Genomic DNA, 24,063 nt, shown 5'->3' with positions numbered 1-24,063 from the left:
GTCACAATATGGTTTGGCGTTGAAAGTCTAATTACACAAATGTGTTTTATATGGTTCTGTGATGTTGGTTTCTAATAGTTCAAAACAAAACTTAAATCTTTAAATCATTTAAACGTAAATTGCAGTATTACTTTTTTTCAAGTTATAGCCTATAAAAACATTAAATAAGCAAATAAACAACCATTCAGACAAAAGTTGACTAATAATTTAACCTAAAGATTGAACTGCACACTTCGGAAATGTTTCATAAATATCGAGTTGTCACACGTTTATAATAGGCTATCATAGAAGTCATTAGGCTATTAACAATATCTGTTGGCTAAAAAAAGAAAGAAAGAAAGAAAGAAAGAAAAAGCTATCAAATGTTTGATATTTTGTATAAAACCACGTTTAATTCATTTCTAAAAGGTTTGCACTGTGACATTATAGCCTTTGCATAAAGATCATGGCCCGGTCTCCTTAGGCAAGTTTAGATTAAAAATTAAGTTTAATAGGCTACTTATAACGTCATGTTCTAAGCATTGACGACTTGGGCTTTTCTAAGAAATCACTGGAGTCATAAGGAGGCAGCATGAGTGTACTGATTTTATACAACAGTTCAATAAACTAGAAGTTAATTTTGAGGGACTTAGATTTTAGATTGAAATATTACCTGTTAAAGGGGTCATATGATGCGATTTCAATTTTCAATTTTTCCTTCCTCTTTCGAGTGTTACAAGCTCTTGGTGCATAAAGAAGATCTGTAAAGTTGCAAATACTAAAGTCTCAAATCCAAAGAGATATTCTTTATCAAAGTTGAGACTCATCCATGCCCCCCTAAAACGCCTCGTTCTAACACGCCCTCACATCTCTACTTCATGATGTGGGAAGATTTGCATAGGACAGGGGATCATAATATATTTATGGGCGTAACATTTCTGTCACACGCTTGAGGTATTCGGCCAATCACAACGCACTGGATAGCTGACCAATCAGAGCACACCTCACTTTTCAGACCAATGAGCTTTTGTAAAAAACAAGGTGTTTCAGAAGGTGGGGCATAGAGGAGAAACAATAAAGTACAGTATGTGTATTTCTTAATCAATCGGGTTAAACAAACTATTAAATGATTCGTTCAGAGTCGCCACCTACTGGTGAACCTGCAAAAAAACTTGCTTCAAAAAACATTGACCCCACCAATAATACACAGTTTGAGAGCTCAGACAGGACACTGAACACTGCACATATATATCTGATACCTTATTCTGGTTCTGGTTGTCATTCATCTTTACGTTATTGCATAGTTCACATTGTATTAAATATTCTATATCTCTTTAACACTGTATATTTCATAGGAAATAATTTTATTTATTATCAATGATCTCTCTTACTCTTACCATATGGCTTTTAGTTCTTCACTTGCATGTCTCAGTGTCTGCTTGTGCTATGCCTGAAACTACATGGCACCTCTGGGATTAATAAAGTTGTATTATATTGTACTGCCTCCACCGGAATACAACCCTTTCTTGTAATGTGCACTGTAGAAATCAATAGTTTTAATCAAATAATAGCTGCATGCCACACTTTACATAAGTGTTCATGCTCCAATGTAATTACAGCATTAATCAGTACACGTAAGTGGGTAAGACTAATGAACAACGTGTGTACTTTCTGAAGCAGCTTATAACTACAAATTGTTATCGCTATTGTGATGTATTGAATTTAGTGTAAATAACATGGTAACTCTAATATAAAGTGTTACCTAAATAGCTCTAAAATATGTATTATTTATTTTATTTGTATTTCTTTATGATCCTATTTTATTATCTGTGGATTCTCTTTTTTAATTAAATTAATTTAAAATGTTTAAATTAATTTATAATAAATGCATTTTTAAAAGTAAAGTGCATACGGTGGTGATTCATACAGTATTTGGGCAACATCCAGTAAAATAGACATTCTTACTGTATCACAGTTCTTTTATGACCATGGGACTTCACCAAAACTTTAAAATATAAATACATAAAAATGAATGGACGAATGAATGAATTCCTTATCAAATTTGCAAGTCATTGTAAATATTTATTTTTTAAACCTTTCTTACATTAAAATGAATGGTATCACTTTACCTTAAGCCTTTATATATAATGCATTATAATGTTTTATGCATTAATTATGCATTTAATATGATCTCATGAATAATTGTAACTACAGTTATAATACATTTAATATTCGTTGTTACACCTTTAAAAAAGTATAGTAATGCATTTAAACACATGAAAAACAAACCTACTAATATTATAATGCATTTTAATTTAGGTTACAATTATTTATGAAAAGAATAAATGCATTATATTTTACATTATGAAAACATTTGTAATGCATTAAGCATAAAAACTTTAAGTAAAGTGTTACCAAATTAATATTAAAATGTTCGTTAAAGAAAACAAACTAAAACAAAAAAACAATGAACAAATAAACTTAGAAATAAACATCAATAAAAGTGATAACAAACAAACTAATAAATAAATGAATAAAGCACAAATGTCTCCCCAAATTTTGCAAGCAATGGTTAATATTAAAAGATAATCTTTTTACATTAAAATGAAGTATTTACAAAGGAATTTGTAAGAAACTAAAACAAAGCAAAAATGTTATTAATTAAATAAATACAACATCTTTACAAACAAAGAAACAGGCATTTAAAATAAACAAATAAAGTGTACAAATATATCATCTAATTTTGCAAAACATTTTGAATTTCATTAAATCATATATTTACCAACGAATATTCTTCAATGAAAACATATTAAAACAATTTAAAACAAACAAATAATAGTGTACAGATGTCTTATTACATTTTGCAATAATATTAATTACATTTTGCAATTAATATTCTTTAACAATCTAGAGAATAATAAGAGAATAATGTTTTCAATAAAAACATTAAACTAATAAAAATGAAATAAAAGATGATAGCAAACAAACAAAATGCACAAATGTCTCATAAAATTTTGCAAACCAGAATTACTACAAAATCTTCATACAAATTAGATTTTTGCAAAAGAATAATGTTCTTCAAAAAACAGTACTTGCAGTTCTCTCATCTAAATATATCACCAAAAACTATTTATAGCGGTTTGTGTTTGAGCATCTGTGTGTGTGTGTGTGTGTGACAGGGAGGAGGGAAGCTTTTAAGAGAGGAAGCAGAGGCTACAGTGATGTAATGAGAAGTGAAGTGTTCCATGGCAATACATGCTTAAACTGTAAAAGATTCATCACTCTTCTTCATGTTCAGAGAGGAAAGAGTAGAGCAGCATGGGGGAGGAACCTCTTTTAACCGCTTTTCTATAATGGATCAGCACAGACAGAGCCACAGCTGTCATGGATAGAAGACAAGGGTTAGGAAAGAACAAGTGATATTATTAATGTGGGTGTTATTTACAGACGTTTGGCAATGGAAGCCCTTGTTTATCATGTAAATAAATATGGGTCTGAATATGATAGGTGAAAGAGCAATATAGCTTTAGGCAGTTGAACTTATCAGTAAGTCAATGCAGTGTCTCTCTCTCTCTGAAAAGACATTTACAATAGTTATGTATTGATAAAAGAGTTATGCTTGTTATTGTATATTGCTCTATAGTCATCCTTTGTATGTATATAACTGCAACAGGAAATTTGACCAGTCAAATCCGCAAAGAATAAATCCTTCATTAGGCTCTGCACTGACTGCAATGCATCATTTATTTGCATTGTAACTCATTATCATACAGTAGATTTGAGTGTCAACCAAAAAAACAGTATATTACAGGAAAATATTATGCTAACAAGTTACTGTTGTGAAAAATGATAACTGTGCTTGTGACAAATTGACAAAAGTAACAAATAGCACCATTTTTTACATCTTAAAACACTAGGCAGGATATAGTTGTGATACGCGACCAGCAGATGGCGCCTCGGACTTGACAATAGACTTCAATGAGGCGAACATCCTAGAGTGCACACCTCATAATAACTATAATAACTGTAGATACAGACTGCATTTGCTGTGCAACCTTTGTGATGATGAAATATCTCAACCAATGCCATTTATCACTCCGCACACAATACAAAAAAATATCAGTGTAATAAATACTGAAGTTACTGCAGTCCTTATTGCTGCAAACTGTGGGAACCTGGCAGTCACTACCACTGTCAAATGAATTAATAAACAATTAAATAATAATAAAGATCACATAAAATTTATCTTCCCTCATAATAATCGAAAAATGTTCTGTAACCCCCTGCCTAAGGCTAATGTCAAGGGGGACCAGTTGATTTTACTCATCATTTTTTATCTGAATAATTGCCTGGGAAACCATCTAAGACCAGCATACCATCTTAGGCTGGTTAACATTTTTGTTTGTTTTTATAGCAGGGCTTTGGGCTCTAGATATGACTTCTATGCTTGTTATAATACATATGCTTTAATGGCTGATCACGAAGGCTGGTTAAAGATGGGGTTTTGGGCACTTCAGCTTCTTAACAAAGAAGACCATCTTAAAACAGATATAACCAGCACACAATTGTAGGCTGGTTTAGGTTTTTTTTCTCTCTCTATTTTTTTCCTTATAAGGGATGTTGTCTTTAGATATTGTTTATGTGCTTGTTTCCTGGTCTTAAGTGGTCTCCCAGTCTGGTTATTGTAGGCCTGACTGAGAGCGGTTTAGGCACTTTCAGTTTTTTTTAAACCTGGGAGCCCATCATAAACCATTTCAGACCAGCACACTACCTGAGGCTGGTTTACATGTTTGTTTGTTTTAAATAGCAGGGATGTGTTATCTAGACATATAAGTGTTTTAGAGGATTTTGGTGCACTTTCAGCTTCTTAGCTTAGAAAACCACCTTAAACCAGATAAAACCAGCACACCATTTTAGGCTGGTTTAGGTTTTCCCCCCCTTCAGCAGGGATGTGGTTTCTAGATATGACTTCTAAGCTTATTGGCTAGTTTTATGTGGTCTCCAGGGCTGATCACGACAAGCATGACTGATCTTAATAAAAAAGACCATCTCAAACCAGATAAAACTGGTTTAGGCTGATTTAGGTTTTAGGTTGGTTTAGTTTTTTTTTTTTTTTGGTTTAGTTTTTTTTTTCATTAGGGAGGTTGTCTTTAGATATGGTTTCTGTGCTTGTTTGCTAGTCTAAGGTGCTCTCCCAGCTTGCTGGATTTAGAGGGGTCTGGGCACTTTCCGTTTGTTGACCAAAAAATAAACCAGCTGACTGGCCAGACTGTGAGCCCAGAATAAACCAGACAGTCAGCCGTAGCTTGGTTTAAGTTGTTATTTTCATGAATGCTGTGGTTTTTGGGTATTTTTTCAGCTTTTTTCTTGGGTTCGAATCAACACACACACACACACACACCGTGGTTTATCCACACAGCCTGTGTCCGTGTATGTGAAACCAAGCCACTGTGATTTACATACACCCCCTCTGCCTGCGACCCCCGCCCCTTACCCCGTCTCCCCCCCGTTCTTCTTCTTCTCCCTCTTTCTTCGCACTTCACTTCACTCACAGTCTCACACCCGAGTGTCACACACTCCTCGCGCGACAGTAGTGATCTGCGTTTCACTGAGCGCCGCTGGAAACAATGGGAGCGGAGCCGCTTTGTGTTGTGTCGGACAGAGACTGACGCGCTTCTCTGTGTTTGTTTAGGACTTTCTGCTGATAGTCTCATATATTCAGGATCTCGTTATCAAGCTTTAACACAATGGGCTGCTGCAGCGGACGGTGCACCCTTATATTTCTGTGCACGTTTCAGTTGGTAAGTTTGTTTTCTGATAAATGTGCATTTCACACCGACAAATATGACTGCTCAACATATGTGAGCTGGTTGATTTATAGCCTAATATGTTGCCTTTTGGTTTGTTGCTTTTTGTTTATGTTGCTGGATACATGCATGAGTACATTGTTTAAACATTGTGTGTGTTTGAACTCTTTTATCTTGATCAGAGTTAAGGTCGAACATGTGTTTAAGTGGTTGGCCCCTCCATAAAATAACCCTGAGCTGTAAAATACTTTCATGGGCAGTTTAATGCTTTTGCTTTTGGACTGCTTAAGTCAACACAGATGAACATTTCTCATACTGTTACACTGATTTTTCACTGAGATAGATCAGAATACAGGGCTAAAACAACTTCATGTTGTTTTTCTTTAATCAGGTTTTCTGTTTCTCACAACAGTGTCAACACAGTGTCACAAAGTGTTGTAATCAATATATTATTAATATAGAACATTTTCACATTTAAAATCTGACCATTTGTTGACTTGTCACCACAATAAGACAAGAAAAACATCCCACAGTATTGCCAATAAAACCATATTTTCCACATCAAAAATGAATTAATTTTGCCATTTTGTTTTTCTGGTGTGTTGCTAGTTAAATTGTCTAAAACCATTTGTTAAAGATTTGAGTCGACATGTCATTTTGTGACATCAAAATATTTGCACCACTACTTAAGTTGGCATGAAATGAAAATTCACCCAATTTATTTTCTATATGCCTGTTGTTATAGGTCTAATGAATGCTTACATTTTTTTTTGACCTCATAATTTTTAATCAAACTATCGAAACTCCATCTTTTAGTGAAACGGCAGACATGTCTCTGACTTATGTTGGATTTCTCCATTCTTTTATTCCACTTTAACTTCCTTACAATCGACTGCAAGCTGACATTCCAATCAACGGATTAAAACAAGTCCTGATCTACATTTTATGATTATCATCATTATACTGAAGAAAAGATCTGCCACTTCTACAGTTTCGTAGATAATTAGTATACTATTAAAAAAACCTCCAAAGCATACAGACCTTTGCGGCCCTGAACTCATAACAGGTGAAAAACATAAAGAACACCTTCATAATGAAGTTTCCATAAATATCTGACTGTGCTGACACTGTTTACATGCTTACTAAACAATAGTTTAGTATGTAAAAGTGCATAGCGATGACCCTGTAGACCCCACAGCATGGCCCTCGGCATTAAATTGATCTGTTTACACTCTGGATAGAGTTGGCAGGAGTCATTAGTTAGATCTACCAATGTTCCTGTCAAAGAGAGAGATGTTCGTCTCTCCAAGAAGCTATTATACTGTAATTGTCACTTAATCTTTATTGCAGCTTGCTTTGGTTCATCGGATACTCCATCCTAGCTTAAGTGTTCGTAGAAGTTGTTTGTCAATGTGTTATATTGGCAGTGAGTTGCTGGTGTCCTCATTTCCATGTGGAAAGTCTTGCAGCTGCTTTTTGCATTGTTTCAGTCAGCCTCCCCCATCCACCAATCCCAGTCTCAACAACTGAACTGATCCCACAGCAATGTAAACATGCGTTGAACTCCTACACCGCTAAACAGCTGCTGGAGACTGATTGCACGTTATTCAATTTTGACACCGTAGTCGCGTCTTTTATTTCTGGTACCTGTGACAGTGCTTGTGTAATTCTGACCATTCCTCCCACAATCCTCTCTGACAGGGGCATTAAAAAACGCTGACACCTGCTGCCCTCTAAAGACAGAGGTGTAACATGCATGTTTGCACGTCGGCTACTCTCAGACCTCTGATCCTCCCGGAGCTAGACCGGGTCCGTCGTCCTTTCATTTCAGGCACCTCAGGGAAACATTCCTGCGCTTTGATGAAGTCCTGCTCTCTTTCTTGCTATGAGATCTTATTATCTTGATGTTATAGAGTTTCCCCAACGAGTCTGCAGTTACTGCTGTTCTCATGCGTGCGGTTTTCAATGGAAAGATGTCACAAAACTCTCTTAAGCTGACTGGAAATATTAATAATGTATTGGATGGCTGGTGGATTGATGCTATTATTTATTAGTAGTGCTTTAGACAAACGTAGTACTCTTGCTCATACTAGAAACCCTTAAACTAAACTAATTCGTTCCTCGCCGTGGCTTGTTGAGGAGATTTGTGATATTACTTTCAAGTGATCAGATGAATTTCGCAAGATTATAAAACAGATGAAAAATGTCATAGATTTTCACTGAAGGAAGCACATGAGTTTTATTCTGGAGATATGTTGGTGTTGGTGCTATATTGGCTATTGGACAATATTAGAGCTTTTTTAATAAAATCGATATTAGAATAATGAATTGATGCCAATTAACTTTCCAGCTTAAAGTTAACCTTTAAAACCAGTCATTTAAATGCGATATTTATCAAATCTTAAAATGAATATAATTTTTTTTTAAGCTGAGTGTTTATAATGTGATGCCTGAATTAATTTGTGGGATTTAAAATGACTGACTTTCTAGTTTTTAGTGTGTTATTTTTAATTTAATTACAGAAAATAAAGAAAAAGTGTCAAATTTTGAACAGTTTTAATATATTTTGTAAATGAATGATACTAATCTTATTGTGGACAATTTATCGATGTATACTTTTTTAAAAAATTACTATTATAATTGTATTTATTTATTTATTATATTTTATTAATTTTTTGACCATGTAATTTTTTATAAAAATGGAAGCTCAGTCTTTATTGAAACAACATTCTCCTCTTTGATGATGCGTGCTAGACTTTCAATCATTGAATCAGTTTTGCGATATTCTATGGATAGTCAAAGGAAAGATCTGTCGCTACTTCCTTTTCTTTTTCATTTCTGTCCTTTAATATTGGTGCATCCCTAACCAAAATATTATACTCGAGAGGCCAATAAACTATGCAGAAAACCTTAGCAGCCACCAAGCAATGTCCTAGCATCAAGGCAGAATAGTTTGCATGTCCAAGTTTACTTTTTGTTGAATGGCTCATTATTTCTCAATTCCACACACTGGAGATGATGCTGTTGATCCAGTGTCATTCGTGAGAGCTTTACACACCTGTTTGTGCCAGATAAGAGAAGGAGAGGAGCATGGGAAACACAGGTAGACACACACATGGAAACCGTAGTGAACTTGACCCTTTGTAGCTGTTGAGGAACATCTGGTTTGGTTCCTCCTCCTCCATATCTCTGCTCTAGCAGTAATAGACGAGGAGTTTGTTTAAAAGCACATGAAACTGTCAGCAGCTGGTTTAAAGTCTCCCTGGTGGTGAGTTCATCTGGCTTTTTCTTACAGACATTCTCCACATAGACATGGAAATCACTATATGTTTGGAATGTTTACTGTAATTCTGAGATGTATAAGGGATTCACAGTTAACCTGGGAGGAATTTAATCTGTATCCAGGCAAATTTTTCTTGTTTAAAAATGTTTTTTTTTTTTATCTTTGACTTACCAAAGAATGAAACTCTTGTTCTAAACCAGTGTGACTCACTTTTTTCTTCTGTTGAACACAAAAGGAGGAAGAGGGTTGTACTTGCGGTGTGTTGACTAGAGAAAAGAGACATACTTAATGGCGTGTGTTTGACAACCCCTGAATAGAGAGAGTGACTGATGGACTGTGGGTAATAAATGGCCGTGGCTTTGACCTCTATATGTCAGAGAGGCTTGTGGAGAGATATGGTAATGAGGTCAGGAGGAGGATACTCTCTGACTTCTGACTCGTAAACACACACACACACACACACACACACACACGTCAAATTCAAGCCTGAATGTCTGTGACCCCCTAACATACAGATAAAAAAAAAACTTACATTGATGGCATTATTTGTCCAAACACTGTTTACATTGATAAACGTACATTTGTAGTCTATGGGGTATGGCATTATGGAGGGGTTAAACCACAAATATAGACTTTTGTTGTTAACCCTTATGTTCTTCCAAATTATCTTTAGTGGTGGCACTATTATAGGTAGGTAACATCTGATAACTGTATTGTATTTTCATAGTAATTGTTTTTAGATGTATCTTTCTATTTTGTGTTTCTTTTTGATAAGCATGCATCAGTGCTGGGGGAAATGCATTACAAGTAACGCAAGTTATGTAATCAGATTACTTAGTAAGTAAAGTAGCACATTATTTTTAAATTTACTAGAAGCATCACTTTTTCAAATATGTAACACAATTTACTTCAGCCTGAGGCTTATTCATTTCATTGAAAGGGCTTTTACAGCTGCCAAAAAATAAATAAAATTATATATATATATATATATATATATTGTTGTTAATAAAGAAGAAAGAAAAAAAAGCAAGCCCAGCCCAGATTACAAAAAGTAACATAATGCAGTTAGTCACTTGTTTTTATGGAGTAACGCAATATTTGTGACGACTGGGTGAAGGAGGAGCTGGAAACAAGTGCGAGTTGAACAGTTTAATGAATATGAAACAGACAAACAAGGGTACAACACGATGCTGGGAAGACGACAATCCAAGACGGCGGTGAGGCGGTGAGGAATCCGGATGGTGACGGTGAGAAGGCAGCAGGAGAGGATGGCACAGGAACTGCGTGGAATTGAGCCGAAGGTAAGTCGTGATGCTTTGTGGAAGTGCGGAGAGTGGATGAGGTTCCGGGGGAAGACACGGACATCCAACGCAAACAACACAGAAGCAAGAGACAGAGATCAGACATGAAACAACGTTCTCACAAACACAAGACGTGAGACAAGCCAATATATAGGGACTGTGTAATGAGTGACAGCTGCTGCTGATGACAATTAACGGAGACGCCCACAAACTAATCAGTGCAGACGCGAAACACACAGACTTCACCATAAAGTGCAAAACCCAGAGATCACGGTTTACCAACTGTGACAGTACCCCCCCCCCCCCCCCTCTAAGAATTCCCAAAAGGGCCTACCTGCTGATTGTAATCATCAATAAGGGAGTGATTCAATATGTCCCTAGCAGGTACCCAACTCCTCTCCTCCGGACCGTAACCTTCCCAGTCCACCAGGTACTGGAATCCTCGTCCCCTCCGTCTCGAGACCAGAATACCATTAACCGAATAAGTCGGTTCCCCATCTACGAGACGCGGCGGCGGGGGAACCGGAGTAGGCGGATTAATACGTGCATAAAACACGGGTTTAATTTTGGACACATGGAAGGTGGGGTGTATCCTCCTGTACGCTGGAGGTAGTTTGAGGCAGACTGTCACTCCTCTAAAGCTAATTTGACTGCCAACAACTCTCTGTTACCAATGTCATAATTGCGTTCAGCAATTGAGCAAGGATGTACCTTATCGTCCGAGACAGCACGTTGGGACAACACTGCTCCTACCCCCACCTCTGACACGTCGACCTCCACCACAAACTGCCTTGTGGGATCAGGGGTCACAAGGATGGGAGCCGAAACGAAGCGGCTTTTGAGGTTAGTGAACGCAGTCTCAGCTGCGTCCGACCACCTGAACGGAGTACTGGGAGAAGTCATGGCTGTCAGCGGTAAGGCTAGTTGGCTGAAATTGCGAATGAAACGCCGATAGAAATTGGCGAACCCCAGAAACCGCTGTAGGGCCTTACGGGAATCTGGAGATGGCCAATCTATCACAGCCTTAACTTTGTCAGGGTCCATACATATTCCCTCGGACGAGATGATATACCCTAGGAAGGGAACAGACTGTGCATGGAATACGCATTTCTCCGCCTTGACAAAAAGCCCATACTCAAGTAACCTCTGGAGCACTCGTCTGACGTGTTGAACGTGTTCCTGGAGAGATGAATAAAAAATCAGTATGTCATCCAGATAAACATATATAAACTGATCTACCATATCTCTCTACATGTCATTAACGAGTGCTTGGAAAACTCCCGGCGAGTTGGAGAGCCCGAACGGCATCACCAAGTATTCAAAGTGCCCTCTGGGGGTATTAAAGGCGGTTTTCCATTCATCCCCCTTCCTGATGCGGACCAAATGATAAGCATTACGTAAATCTAATTTTGTGAATACGGATGCTCCCTGTAACCTCTCGAAAGCTGAAGACATGAGTGGTAACGGATAAGTGTTCTTTATCGTAATGTTGTTCAGCTCTCGGTAATCAATACAAGGTCGCAGAGAACCATCCTTCTTACCCACAAAAAAGAATCCCGCCCCCGCTGGAGAAGAGGAAGGATGGATGAACCCAGATGCTAAGGAATCAGAAATGTATTTCTCCATGGCCTCCCTCTCAGGAATAGAAAGAGAGTATAACTTGCCTTTAGGCGGAGACTTACCTGGCACTAAATCTATGGCACAGTCGTAGGGACGATGCGGAGGAAGAGAAGCAGCACGGGACTTACTGAACACCTCTTTCAGGTCCAGATACTCTGCGGGCATGTTTGGCAAAACCATGTTCTCCTTCTGAAAGACAGAAACAGGGACAACAGGACAAGCAGAAACCAGACAAGACTCATGACAACTTTCACTCCACAATGTGACTGTGTTGGAACCCCACTCCACTCGTGGATTATGTTTTACTAACCAGGGGTGACCTAACACAATGGGAGCTACAGGGGAGTCCATGAGGAAAAAGGATATGGTTTCACAATGATTGCCAGAGGTGAGCAGAGTGATGGGTTCTGTGTAGTGTGTGACGTGAGGCAGTTCCTGGCCATTGAGTGCGGTGACATGGATGGGAAGAGACACAGGCCGAGCAGGAATCTTCAGGTGACGTGCAAGGAGTGAGTCGATGAAATTACCTTCGGCTCCGGAGTCCAGAAGGGCGTGACAGCCGTGAGTGTGATTCTCCCACCGCAGTTTCACCGGAAGGAGAGTCGATGATGTTGTTTAGGACTTCCCAGCGGAGATCCCACCCGATAGTAGCCTCAAGTTTACTACCGGGCTGGCTCTTTTACCGGGCAGGTGAAGATGGTATGTCCTGAGCCTCCACAGTACAGACATAGTCCTTGGGACCTCCGCCGTTCTCTCTCCCTCTGGGACAGCCGAGCTCTCCCCACCTGCATGGGTTCGTGGTCGTCGATGTGACCGACCACGTTCTCTCGACTCGAATGCCCCCTGTCCGGAGAGATGGTATGGCGCTTAGGACTGGTCTGACGACCCAGGCGATTAATCCGGGCATCAACTCGTAAGGCTAAGTCAATAAGACCGAGACGCCCACAAACTAATCAGTGCAGACGCGAAACACACAGACTTCACCACAAAGTGCAAAACCCAGAGATCACGGTTTACCAACTGTGACAATATTGTAATGTATTACTTTTAAAAGTTTTTTTTCCCAACACTGGCTTGCATTTATTATGCAACAGTTGTATATTTTACTTGTTTACATGGTCATGATAGAAGTTGAAAGACTGAGTATAACTTTGCACAGATCAGCACAAATAATGTTTTAAGTCGTGTGGCTAAGCATGGAAATAATTTAAAACCTGAATGCTTCCAGATCAACCACTGTACATTTATGTACATAATAATGTACTTTTTTTTATATGTTTGAGTACTTTGAAAGTCAGTAGCCCATTTGAAACTGAAATATTACATTTTGCTAAAAATAAAATCCTGTCGTAACTGCTGCACAATGAGTCTTGGGATTGTCTTTGCTGAAAAGGGTCCATAAGTTGTATCCTGATTCCTGCATGGCCTGGGAATCAAACGACGCATTTCAAGGCCGGGTTTGAAGGAACCTTTGAAATGGGAAAGTCTTTGACATGCGTTTTTGTGTCACATTTGGTCTTCAGATTTTGAAGCCTTTGAAAGATGCAGCCTCTGAATTGGGACACATATAGAAATGAACTTTCTCGTTGGCCTGATATGTCGCGGTCTTAGGAGTCATGTGGGTTTCACCATCGGTGTTGTGTGTTGTGTCGCCCTTGGAAATAGTGCAGGAAATATTTGAAGTATTTCATATTTATATGTAAGTATTTTAGTACGGTGTTCCATCGGAATATCATTTGGTTCTAGAATTTTTCTTGTTTAGAAAATGGAACAATTTCTTGGTTATACTGTTAAAACAACGCATAACTAGTCAGGAGCCTTGCCTTATAGCCTTACCATACAAGTGCATTGCTGTAAATGCTATTTGCTTGGTTTTACAAACTGACAGATGAGATTAAATGATTTTCTGAGGTAATCGACAGCATGTCACTGATTCTGTCACAAGAGCTTAACTCCTATTGAACCCACACTGAAATCTACACAAATGCTTAATAGAGGTCCAGTCAGCATGCCTTGCCTCTTGGTCCATCTGTAAGTAGAAGTAAAGTTGACATGTCATGTGTTTTTACTCTTAGCTTCCCTACTGAGAGCCAGATTATCTAAACAAACAGCACTCCCAGTGGAAAGAAGAAGCCACAGAAACATGCACCAGTTGACTCTGCAAAGTCAAAGACCCTCACGGGAGGGCATGATTTTTTTTTAGAATGGGGTAATTTGTGGTTTAATTTGCTCACGAGGTGTCATTAGGAGGCTACAGGGGTTCACTGGTTATGTTGATGGAACCTTTTGCCCTCCTGTAAAGGTTAATTTGCCCCTGTTGGCTATTTCACGACAGCTAGGGGAGACAGAAACACCTGACGGTTTTACGAGACCTGACGGCAGCCTCTATCTCCCAGACAAATGAAGGCAGGGATGTGCGGCGCTGTTTATCAGCTGATTTGCATATGATCCAGCCGAACACCCAATGTGCATCCCCCAGCCAGACAAGCAGATGAATATTTATAAAACAAAGGACGCCACCACTTCTTTTTTCTTTCACTCACACACAGTCTGTGTACTCTGCATTAACAACTTTTCATTAATGCACTCAGGCTGTTATTAAGGGTAATCAGTGGAATGAATCAGAAAAGAAAAGTCAGTGGAATGAATCAGAAAAGTGGGGACATCCCATAGGCGTAATGGTTTTTATACTGTAGAAACTGTATATTCTATCGCCCTTCACTAACCCTACACCTAACCCTAACCCTCACAGGAAACTTTGTGCATTTTTACGTTCTCAAAAAAACTAATTCTGTAAGGTTTATAAGCGTTTTGAAAAATGGGGACATACATGGGTTATGTCCTCATAAGTCACCCTCTCCTTGTAATACCTTTGTCATACCCATGTCATTATACAGAGTTGTGTCCTGATATGTCACAAAAACAAGATCACACACACACACACAAGCACATTTCCACCTAATGCTTCTGCTTCACTCAGGAAGGCCTGCATTCTGCATGACCATATTCTACATGCCCAATACCTAAACTTAACAACTGCCTTATTAACTATTCATAAGCAGTAATTAGGAGTTTACTGATGCAAAAGCCATAGTTAGTAGATAGTTATTTGTGGGATCTGGACCTTAAAATAGAACGTGACCTTAGACTGGTTATTAGATCTGTGGACTGAAATTAACAATATTTATACATAAATCCAATGATGTTCAGCCATTGAACTGAATTGAACCTATTGAATCTCCTTCATGAGAACTGCCTTCTAAAACCCCAGGAATACTCTAGGTTATGCTTACAGTGTATATAACATGAATTGCATCATTAGCATAGTACACACATGCAGTATTTACACTGCCTGATTTTTTAAAATGTTTATACATTAAAATGTTCATACATTAGCATTTGTGTCAAAACTGAAGAAAACTTTTGGCTTAAGGCAACATCCTTAATATGTAAGTTTGTAGGTACCGAGTTGAAACACTGAATCACATAATAGTTCATGTATAACTGAATGGAAGTGGAAGCAAATTGAAATTTTGGAGGAGTTAGATGTTATGTTTTTCTCATATCCCAGAAATTCTCAATGATGGATTTTAATTTCCATATCTGTGCTTTTTCATGCACAGTCAACACTGTCAGTGCATATGAATCACTGCTTTATCAACGTTCCACCAGCAAGCAAACAACCAGCTGATATCCAACCTCCATTTACTGACATCCTGATCACCCATGGTGAGCTTCAGTGTTGAGTTACAGATTAAATGTTTTGTGCAGCACCTTAAGCTGGAGAAGAAGTGCTCTGTTTCTCTCTCTCATTCCTGAAGTCCCATCAGACTGTGGCAAACTGATGGTGTCAAGCCTCTGACTGTGAACATTGGCCAGTTGACAAACAAGAGTGCTGTCTGGGAGAACATTGACATTGATTATAATGCCAACAAACAGCATCTTCAGGACAAGAGTGGGCTAAATGGAAGTGCAAGTAAATCTTATTGCACCTAGAATAAAACACTGAAGTATAAACGAAAGGCCAGTCACATGTGCAGCTGCTGATATCAGCGATATAAAGCATTTATTTAGAATAGATGAATCAGGTTAACTTTGACTGCTTTGTGAATAAAGCATTGTGGCTAAGCTAGCACGCTTAGCTAAGTTGTGCATTTGGTTTTTTGGACCATTACTCAGCCGTGACAACTGATTTAGACCACCTGTGTGCTGAGTCCACAACAAGATGTTCCTGAATAGGGTCAATTGATGCCTTGAGTATGAATATTGACCGCGCTCTGAAATACTGAAGCCCCTGTATTGAGTGCAACAGCAGGCCAGTCGTTCACCCAGATGCTGATCAATAGCTCTGAGGGGAAAGGTGACTGATCATATGATACTCTACAGAAGTGAAGGAGACGGAGAAAATGAGCTCTTGAGGGAAAGTTACAACTATTTCGCAATTTCACACAATACATTGTGCTAGATGTGTTTGTGTCTAGCAAATATTAGTCAAGCAATTAGCTTAACAGTGTTAGCCACAAAAACCAGTTTAATCTGTCAATCATGACTATCAGTGATATGACCTTAAAGAACCCAAAAAAGACATTTTTTTCTATTTAAAATATTCTTTGATTTACCTTTTAATGGTTAATTATGCCTCTTTTTACAATATGTAATATAGGTGCAATATTTTAGTGCATGTCTCTTTATATGCCAATAGGGATATGCCGGTATCAAATTCTCTCTTGCGGTTAATTGATAATGCCTTTATCACGGTGTACGGTGTTATCACGGTATTGAAATTTTGTTTTAAAAAAGTGGTCATAATACAGTATAACAGGTTAAATAACTTTTTTTTAATAACAAAAATAACTAAACATTTAAAACAATAAAGCAATACAGAAAAATATAGAAAAGTTAAATGTTTTACACATTAAAGTGCAAAAGAACTATAAAAACCAATAGGTATCACTTTACAATAAGACCTCATTAGTTAACCTTAGTTAATGCATTAACATTCAAGGCAAGGCAAGGCAAGTTTATTTATAGCACATTTTGTACGCAATGGTAATTCAAAAAGAAAGTAAAAAAAAAGTAATGAAGAAAAATAATCACAAAAATAAAACAAGCAATTTAAGAACTTGAAAATGAAAATGATTTAAAAATTGACTTAAAATGAATTTAAGACAGTTTAAAAATAGAAAATGATTTTACATAATATACAGTGCAATACATAAAATATAGTGTAATCGCATAGTGCTCATTCAATAAATGCACAGCTAAACAAAGAGCAATAGCTACATTTACTACAGAAGTTATTAATCTTTGTTAAAAAATCTTAAAAGTCTTAGTTCATGTTAGCTCATTAAAGAGCTCAAAAATTTAAGCAGCTGATGGGAATTATATTCTTAAAATGCATTCCAAATTCTGAATAATTTGTAATATATATTTATTCACGGTATTTATACAGCTATATTTAGAGCTTGTAACTGCTAAAAAACATCTGTTTGGTTTTGATTATCATGTCTATCGCGCCCAAATAATGCATTTAAAAACCATATAATTTTAAACTTCTGATATACAGTTGTCTGAATGCACACATCTGAAGCACACGTATAGAAAGCAGCTGCAAAAGGCATGTGAGTACTAAACTAAGTTCTCTTTCGCACACACAAGTTTATGTCAGAAACATGCATAAGTAATAAAAACGCAGTCGGTTATGTTTGTGAAGGTAAACATCTAGGAAAGAAATTGCATGTTTATATAAAATCTGTGTACCACAGTACCCATACTGCTGTCTATGTTATTAATATGCCTCAAGCAATAGAATAAAAGCAGAAAGTCACTGCTTCTGAACTGAATAACTTATGTAGCTGTAATAAGAAAACAGTTCTTACTTGAATGCTTCTTTTAAACGCTCTAGCATGAAGATAAACATGGCAGATTGTGTGCGTTCCACGCTCAGTTAGATTACAGCAGTGTCAGTCAACAGTCGTGGGTGGGGCTGGTAAATTGTGATGTCACACTTTACAGATTCTGTGATCTGTAAACTCTGAGACACTACTTATGATTTATGGGTAGTGCTGGGCGGTTTGACCAAAACAATTATATATGCATAATCTGCCTGTGGTGCATATGCAGTCCGCAGCACGGACTCATTGTGCTTTCACACAGGACGTGTTTGCAGTCCGCTACTGATCCACGTCTGTTTAGTCCACAAACACAACATTTGTTCATTGTTTTGATTTCATATCATGTAAAAAAATAAACAGTAAAAAAAAAAATATATATATATATATATGTGTGTATATATATATATATATTTCAGCATCGTAAGCCTTTTATCACAGAACAATCTTTCATATAGACATTAGTTTAAACTCAATAAATATAAACAACGCATTATTCATGCATTTTACTTATAATAAGCTGCTCAAGCAAGCGGCAAAACATTTAAACACAATAATTAGCCTACTTTTCTTGTTAAAATATTTAAAATTAAAACACCACAGACAGAAACAGTCTCGTGCATTTTGCGTTTAAATCTTTATAACAAGCAATCCCACGGGTCTTAATGAACTTTGTTTTTCTGCTTCCATAAAAGTGAACATATATTGTTTTCCTTGTTTATCTAAAAGTGCTGTTTTTCTTGTTTTAAACCTAGCCAAAAACCCATGTGACTGCGTTTCCATGTTAATTTTTCCCGCGAACAATGCGCATTCACTTTAATTCAGCGCCTGCAGCATGGGAAAAATAGACTCAGTACGTTAACAATCACTGCACTGCTGCAGAGCACCGCTCCTTGAACGCACTTACGGACTGCAACCTCGTGCAGCTGGAATCCGTTAATACGACTGGACTGTGTGAAACAGGAGTTATAACGTAACACCAGAGCGTGTTGATATTGCGTGGTTCCTTAAATAATGTTTTAATAGTTGTAATACAATTTATCAATAATATTGAGAGTTACTTTCTACTGTATAAAAGGAATATTTCATAATTTCTTCAAGTAAATACAAGTTTTTATTTTGGCGTGTTATAGAAAAGACCTTTGAGTTTCTGTGTGTTTCCATCAAATTGTAAAATGCTGCTGAAGTGACTCTCAGAGCAGCTCTGGAGATGAAGTTTATTTGTTCATGTCCTCATACAGATTAAAATGCAGACTTCATATTGTATAGCCAAGTTTGTTCCTTGTGAAATCTAGTAACTGTTCAGACATCAGTTTACAATTTCAATGTACCGATGTTCAATGGCTGAGATGAACAAAACCCTACTGGCTTTGTTAAGGCCCCACCCAAACTTCCTGTTTGAAGAGGAAATGCCTCAGATGGGTTTTAAAATTGCAGAAAGTTTTTCAGAATAGAGATATTGAGAGACAGAGTTTTGAGTGGTTATGCTAGAATACGTACTACCAAAAATGAAAAAATGTAAGGGAGATTCCCTAGTCACCATTGTCTCTGCACATGCTCCTCCCTTTATCTGAATCTGTCTCTAATTGTCTCTTTGACCTCCTCCCCCTCCTTGAGCATGTGTGAATTATTGATTGTAGAGTGTGATTTATCGTATGTGCCGGGGGGCTTAGAGAGGAACAGGGGGTGGAGTGTGCTGACTTTCCGCTCCTCCTCGTCTCACCTTTACTGTTGAAAGACCAATTATAAAAATGAATACAGAGATCAGAGTGCTCTCTCTCTCCATAGAAGCACCTTTATGAGCTGTCCAGTGGAATGGTTCCCATAGCAACCCCCAAAATTATGCAGCAGGAATCAAGCTATTGTGAAGGATATGGATTTAATATGCAAAACGAGGAGGGGCATGCAACTAAGTGAAGTGATGATGATAAATAAGAACATTCAGATCAGTGCAGATTTAGCCCTTTGAATTGTTAAACTGCAGAAAAAAAGTAAAAAAAGATGATCTGCTGCTTGTTAAATGTGCTTATTTAAAATTTGCTAATTCTAGACATTTAATTTCTATGTGTGCAGTTAGACAAAGGGACTATATAACGTCTCAGGTTACGAATGTAACCATGGTTCCCTGAGAGGGAACGAGACACTGCGTCCTCTGAGGGGACACTATGGGGAACACCTCGTCGTGACCCGTGTCTGAAGCATACTTTGAAAAACGCCAACGTGTTGGCCGGCGACAGCCTCTGACGTCACTACCAGCGCGACTATAAATACGCGCCCGTAGGACCCGCCACTATCTTCTTCGTGAAGCTTGCGTCCGAAGCATGGCAGGGAGCTAGAGGACGCAGTGTCTCGTTCCCTCTCAGGGAACCATGGTTACATTCGTAACCTGAGACGTTCCCTTTCAAGGGAACTTCGAACTGCGTCCTCTGAGGGGACACTATGGGGAACAGTATACCCACGCCGCCATGCTGAGGGGAGTGCAGACCAGAATCATGGCAAACACTAAGTACCAACTCTACCGCTTTTCTCTTCACCGGGAGTCGCCCCTGGGACGGTCTGACGGCTGCCTTATGACATTATCCCTTACGGCCAAAGGCCTAAGCTACATACCCAACTTATCCTGTAGGGCCTTGGCCCGGGGTAGAGCTAAAGGCTTGGAATCACGGAGATTCCTTTAAAGGGATACGGCTAAGAGCCTGGCACTTTCCTCTACCAAGTCTTTGCCTGTCACACAGGGGCTACTGCTAGCTTTCGCAAAAACCTGCCGAAAGGGCTGTCCCTACAGCACTCTAGTAGCGGCGCCCTGTTCTAGATAGGTATCCGAGGATACCTAGGTGGAGTGGTGCCCAAGATGAACGGGGCTTAAACCAACTCAAGAAAAGGGCACGAAGCAGCAGCGCGAAGCCCTTACCATCTAGGGATTTTAGAAAGAACGCAGAGACTAGCGTGCGAACTTACCACAATGTGGATTTTAGAAAGTGCGCAAAGACTCCCGTGCACACTTACCATAACATGGATTTAAAATACTGTTCTAAGGAGGGGTTCTCGTGGGACTCTGTCAGAGCAGCTCGTAGAAGAATGGCCCGGGAGCAGAGCAATTGGAGGCCTCAGCCCCTGCCTCAGCAGGATGCCTGCTCTCACAGAGCGTCTCAAACAGTATGTGGTACTGGAGCGCTCTGAAGAACCGGGAATCAGTCTCCCAAGAGAGGAAGACTCCGAGCTCCGAGCAGCATGCTCATAGGTGACCCTTTCAGAAAAGGGGGGTGCTGCTGAACTACCCGAGAATTGCCCACACAGCCCCCCCAAGTTGAGGGGGCTTGGGGTGTACAATAAGTACACACCGGTTGGATGAAGCCCAAGGAACACCGGGGCGAATCATCCCGAGAAAGGGAACGAAGCGGAGCGCGTAACCCTTACCATACAGGATTTTAGAAAGTGCGCAGAGTCTTGCGTGCACACTTACCACTTTACGTGGATTTCAGAAAGTGCGCAGAGTCTTGCGTGCACACTTACCACTTTACGTGGATTTGAGAAAGTACACAGGCAAGCGTGTGTACTGAAAGGTTACCTGACAACCACAGTATGTGGGAGCTCACATTCAGAGAGGCCTGTGAAGCCTGCTACCTGATAACCACAATATGTGGGAGTTCATCTACAGAGAGGCCTAGAGAGGCTTACTATCTGTTACCAGATAACCACCTCAGTGGAAACTGAAAGCAATATGGAACTCAACTCCAGGGAGGCTTGGTGAGGCCTACCACCTGACAACCACAAATCGCGGGAGCTCGTATTTTCTTTATGAAACGCACAGTATGTGGGAGCTAAATCTCCAGGGAGGCCTGGTGAGGCCTACCACCTGGCAACCACAGTATGTGGGAGCTCGTCTTCAGAGAGACCTGATGAAGCCTACTATCTGAAAACCACAATGTGCTATTTAGTGGAACGCACAATATGTGGGAGCTAAATCTCCAGGGAGGCCTGGTGAGGCCTACCACCTGGCAACCACAGTATGTGGGAGCTCGTCTTCAGAGAGACCTGATGAAGCCTACTATCTGAAAAACCACAATGTGCTATTTAGTGGAACGCACAATATGTGGGAGCTAAATCTCCAGGGAGGCCTGGTGAGGCCCACTACCTGGCAACCACAGTATGTGGGAGCTCGTCTTCAGAGAGACCTGGTGAAGCCTACTATCTGAAAAAAGCCACAACATGCTATTCCGTGGAAACGCATAGTATGTGGGAGCTAAATCTCCAGGGAGGCCTGGTGAGGCCTACTACCTGGCGACCACCGAACGTGGGAGCTCACCTTCAGAGAGACCTGGTGAAGCCTACTATCTGAAAACCACAATATGCTATTTAGTGGAGACGCACAGTATGTGGGAGCCAAATCTCCAGGGAGACAACCCAGCCCCTCATGTTGAGGGAAGCGATGCTTGAGGTGCATAACAAATACACACTGGTTGGATGAAGCCCAAGGAACACCGGGGGCGAATCATCCCAAGAAAGGGAACGAAGCGGAGCGCGTAACCCTTACCATACAGGATTTTAGAAAAGTGCGCAGAGTCTTGCGTGCACACTTACCACTTTATGTGGATTTCAGAAAGTGCGCAGAGTCTTGCGTGCACACTTACCACTTTACGTGGATTTCAGACAGTGCGCAAGCGTTAACGTGCACACTGACCATTATGTGGCTTTGAGAAAGTACACAGGCAAGCGTGTGTACAGAGAGGTTCCCAAGCATCGCAGAGGCGCTGGATCGCACGGGAGCGGTGAGCTCCAACCCTCTTTTCTAGGCGAGGGGAGCATCACCTCGCCAGGCGGCCCCTCAGAGGACGCAGTTCGAAGTTCCCTTGAAAGGGAACGTCTCAGGTTACGAATGTAACCATGGTTCCCTGAGAGGGAACGAGACACTGCGTCCTCTAGCCGGACATCTATGGAATTCCCTGCAGTGCTGTGCCAATTCTTTGGCCACCTAGCTACTGTAAGGAAACTCACAGAGATTGTTAGTAGACATATAACCACCAGCACCGTCCACCTAACCTCGATCAGGTGGAAGCTGGTGGCTACAGGGGAATTAGGCAGGGGAGGACAAAAAACAGAGGTTAAAAACAGAGGTTAAAAACATCCGGAGCTACTAGGTCATACTACCGCTCTGACCCGGGCGAGGACGCTGCCTCGTCCGAATCACGTCCCTCAGACCCTGCTTACCGCTCCGTGACCCGCGGTTCCTCTTGCCCCTGCCCTTAGGCGGGGGAGGAGCGCGAGCCGCAACACTAGCCTTCTGCGCCCCTCTACGACCCTCAGATCGAGATGAGCCAGGACCCCTGAGTTGCTCGGGCTCGGACCTGGACCTTCGTGGAATGAAGGATTTAAAGGCCGCTGAGCGCGCCCTTGCCTCCCTGAACTTCCCGACCACCATCTCGATGGAGGTACCAAAAAGCTCAGAAGGCGAGACCGGAGCATCGAGAAGAAACCCCCTTTCTTCCTTCCCGATGTCAGCCAGGTTCACCCACAGATGTCTCTCCGTCACCACCATGGCCGCCATAGACCTGCCCATGGCGGAGGCGGCCTGCTTGGTAGCTCGGAGAGAGAGGTCTGTGGTGCGGCGCAGCTCGGCTACCTGGTCAGGTGAAAGGCCCTCACCTGTATCCAGGTCCTTCAGCAGGTCAGCCTGGTAGGCCTGGAGCACCGCCATCGTGTGCAGTGAAGCCACAGCCTGACCGGCTGCCGCGTATGACCTGCCATTTAAGCGGGATGTATCTTGGAGGGGCTTAGATGGCAAAGCGGGAGATTTAAGAGAGGATGTTTGCCCCACAGAGAGATAGCAAGCCAGCGTCTCTTCTACAGGGGGCATCCTCTCATAGCCGTTCTCATGCAAGCCCTCGATATTAGCATAGCTCGTATGCTGAAACCGGTGGATGCGAGAGGAAAACGGCCTCTTCCATTCCTTTTCGACTTCTGCATGTAAGTCAGGCAAGAATGGAAGGCTCACCTGGGCTGGAGGGCTATGGTCAGACAAGTACCGCTCAGCAAGGCGACCTCGTGGCGCCACCTTGCTGGCACGCTTCCATGGCAAATCTAATTTTGCCGTGGCGCGATCCATAACCTCTAACAGCTCCTCATACGCGGGACAGGAGGATTGAGAAGGCTCAGCCTCAGCTTCTTCACCACTCTCAGACATC

General features: G+C 40.3%; 1 protein-coding gene across 2 annotated transcripts in view; it reads left to right on the top strand.

The window, feature by feature from the left end:
* Positions 1-5,524: 5,524 nt before the first annotated feature.
* The window catches only part of LOC132117683 (sodium/potassium-transporting ATPase subunit beta-1-interacting protein 3-like), a 59,838-nt gene continuing 41,299 nt past the window's right edge, over positions 5,525-24,063 (top strand). For both annotated transcript variants that reach the window (XM_059526998.1, XM_059526996.1), the window contains exon 1: positions 5,525-5,780. In XM_059526998.1, coding sequence (XP_059382981.1) covers positions 5,727-5,780 — 54 coding nt within the window. In that variant the 5' untranslated portion in view covers positions 5,525-5,726. The remainder of the gene's footprint in view (positions 5,781-24,063) is intronic.

Source organism: Carassius carassius, chromosome 37 (genome assembly GCF_963082965.1).
Source record: "Carassius carassius chromosome 37, fCarCar2.1, whole genome shotgun sequence".
Classification (NCBI taxonomy): Eukaryota; Metazoa; Chordata; class Actinopteri; order Cypriniformes; family Cyprinidae; genus Carassius; species Carassius carassius.
The sequence above is the reverse complement of the archived record's forward strand: the minus strand, read 5'-3'. Positions and strand labels throughout refer to the sequence as shown.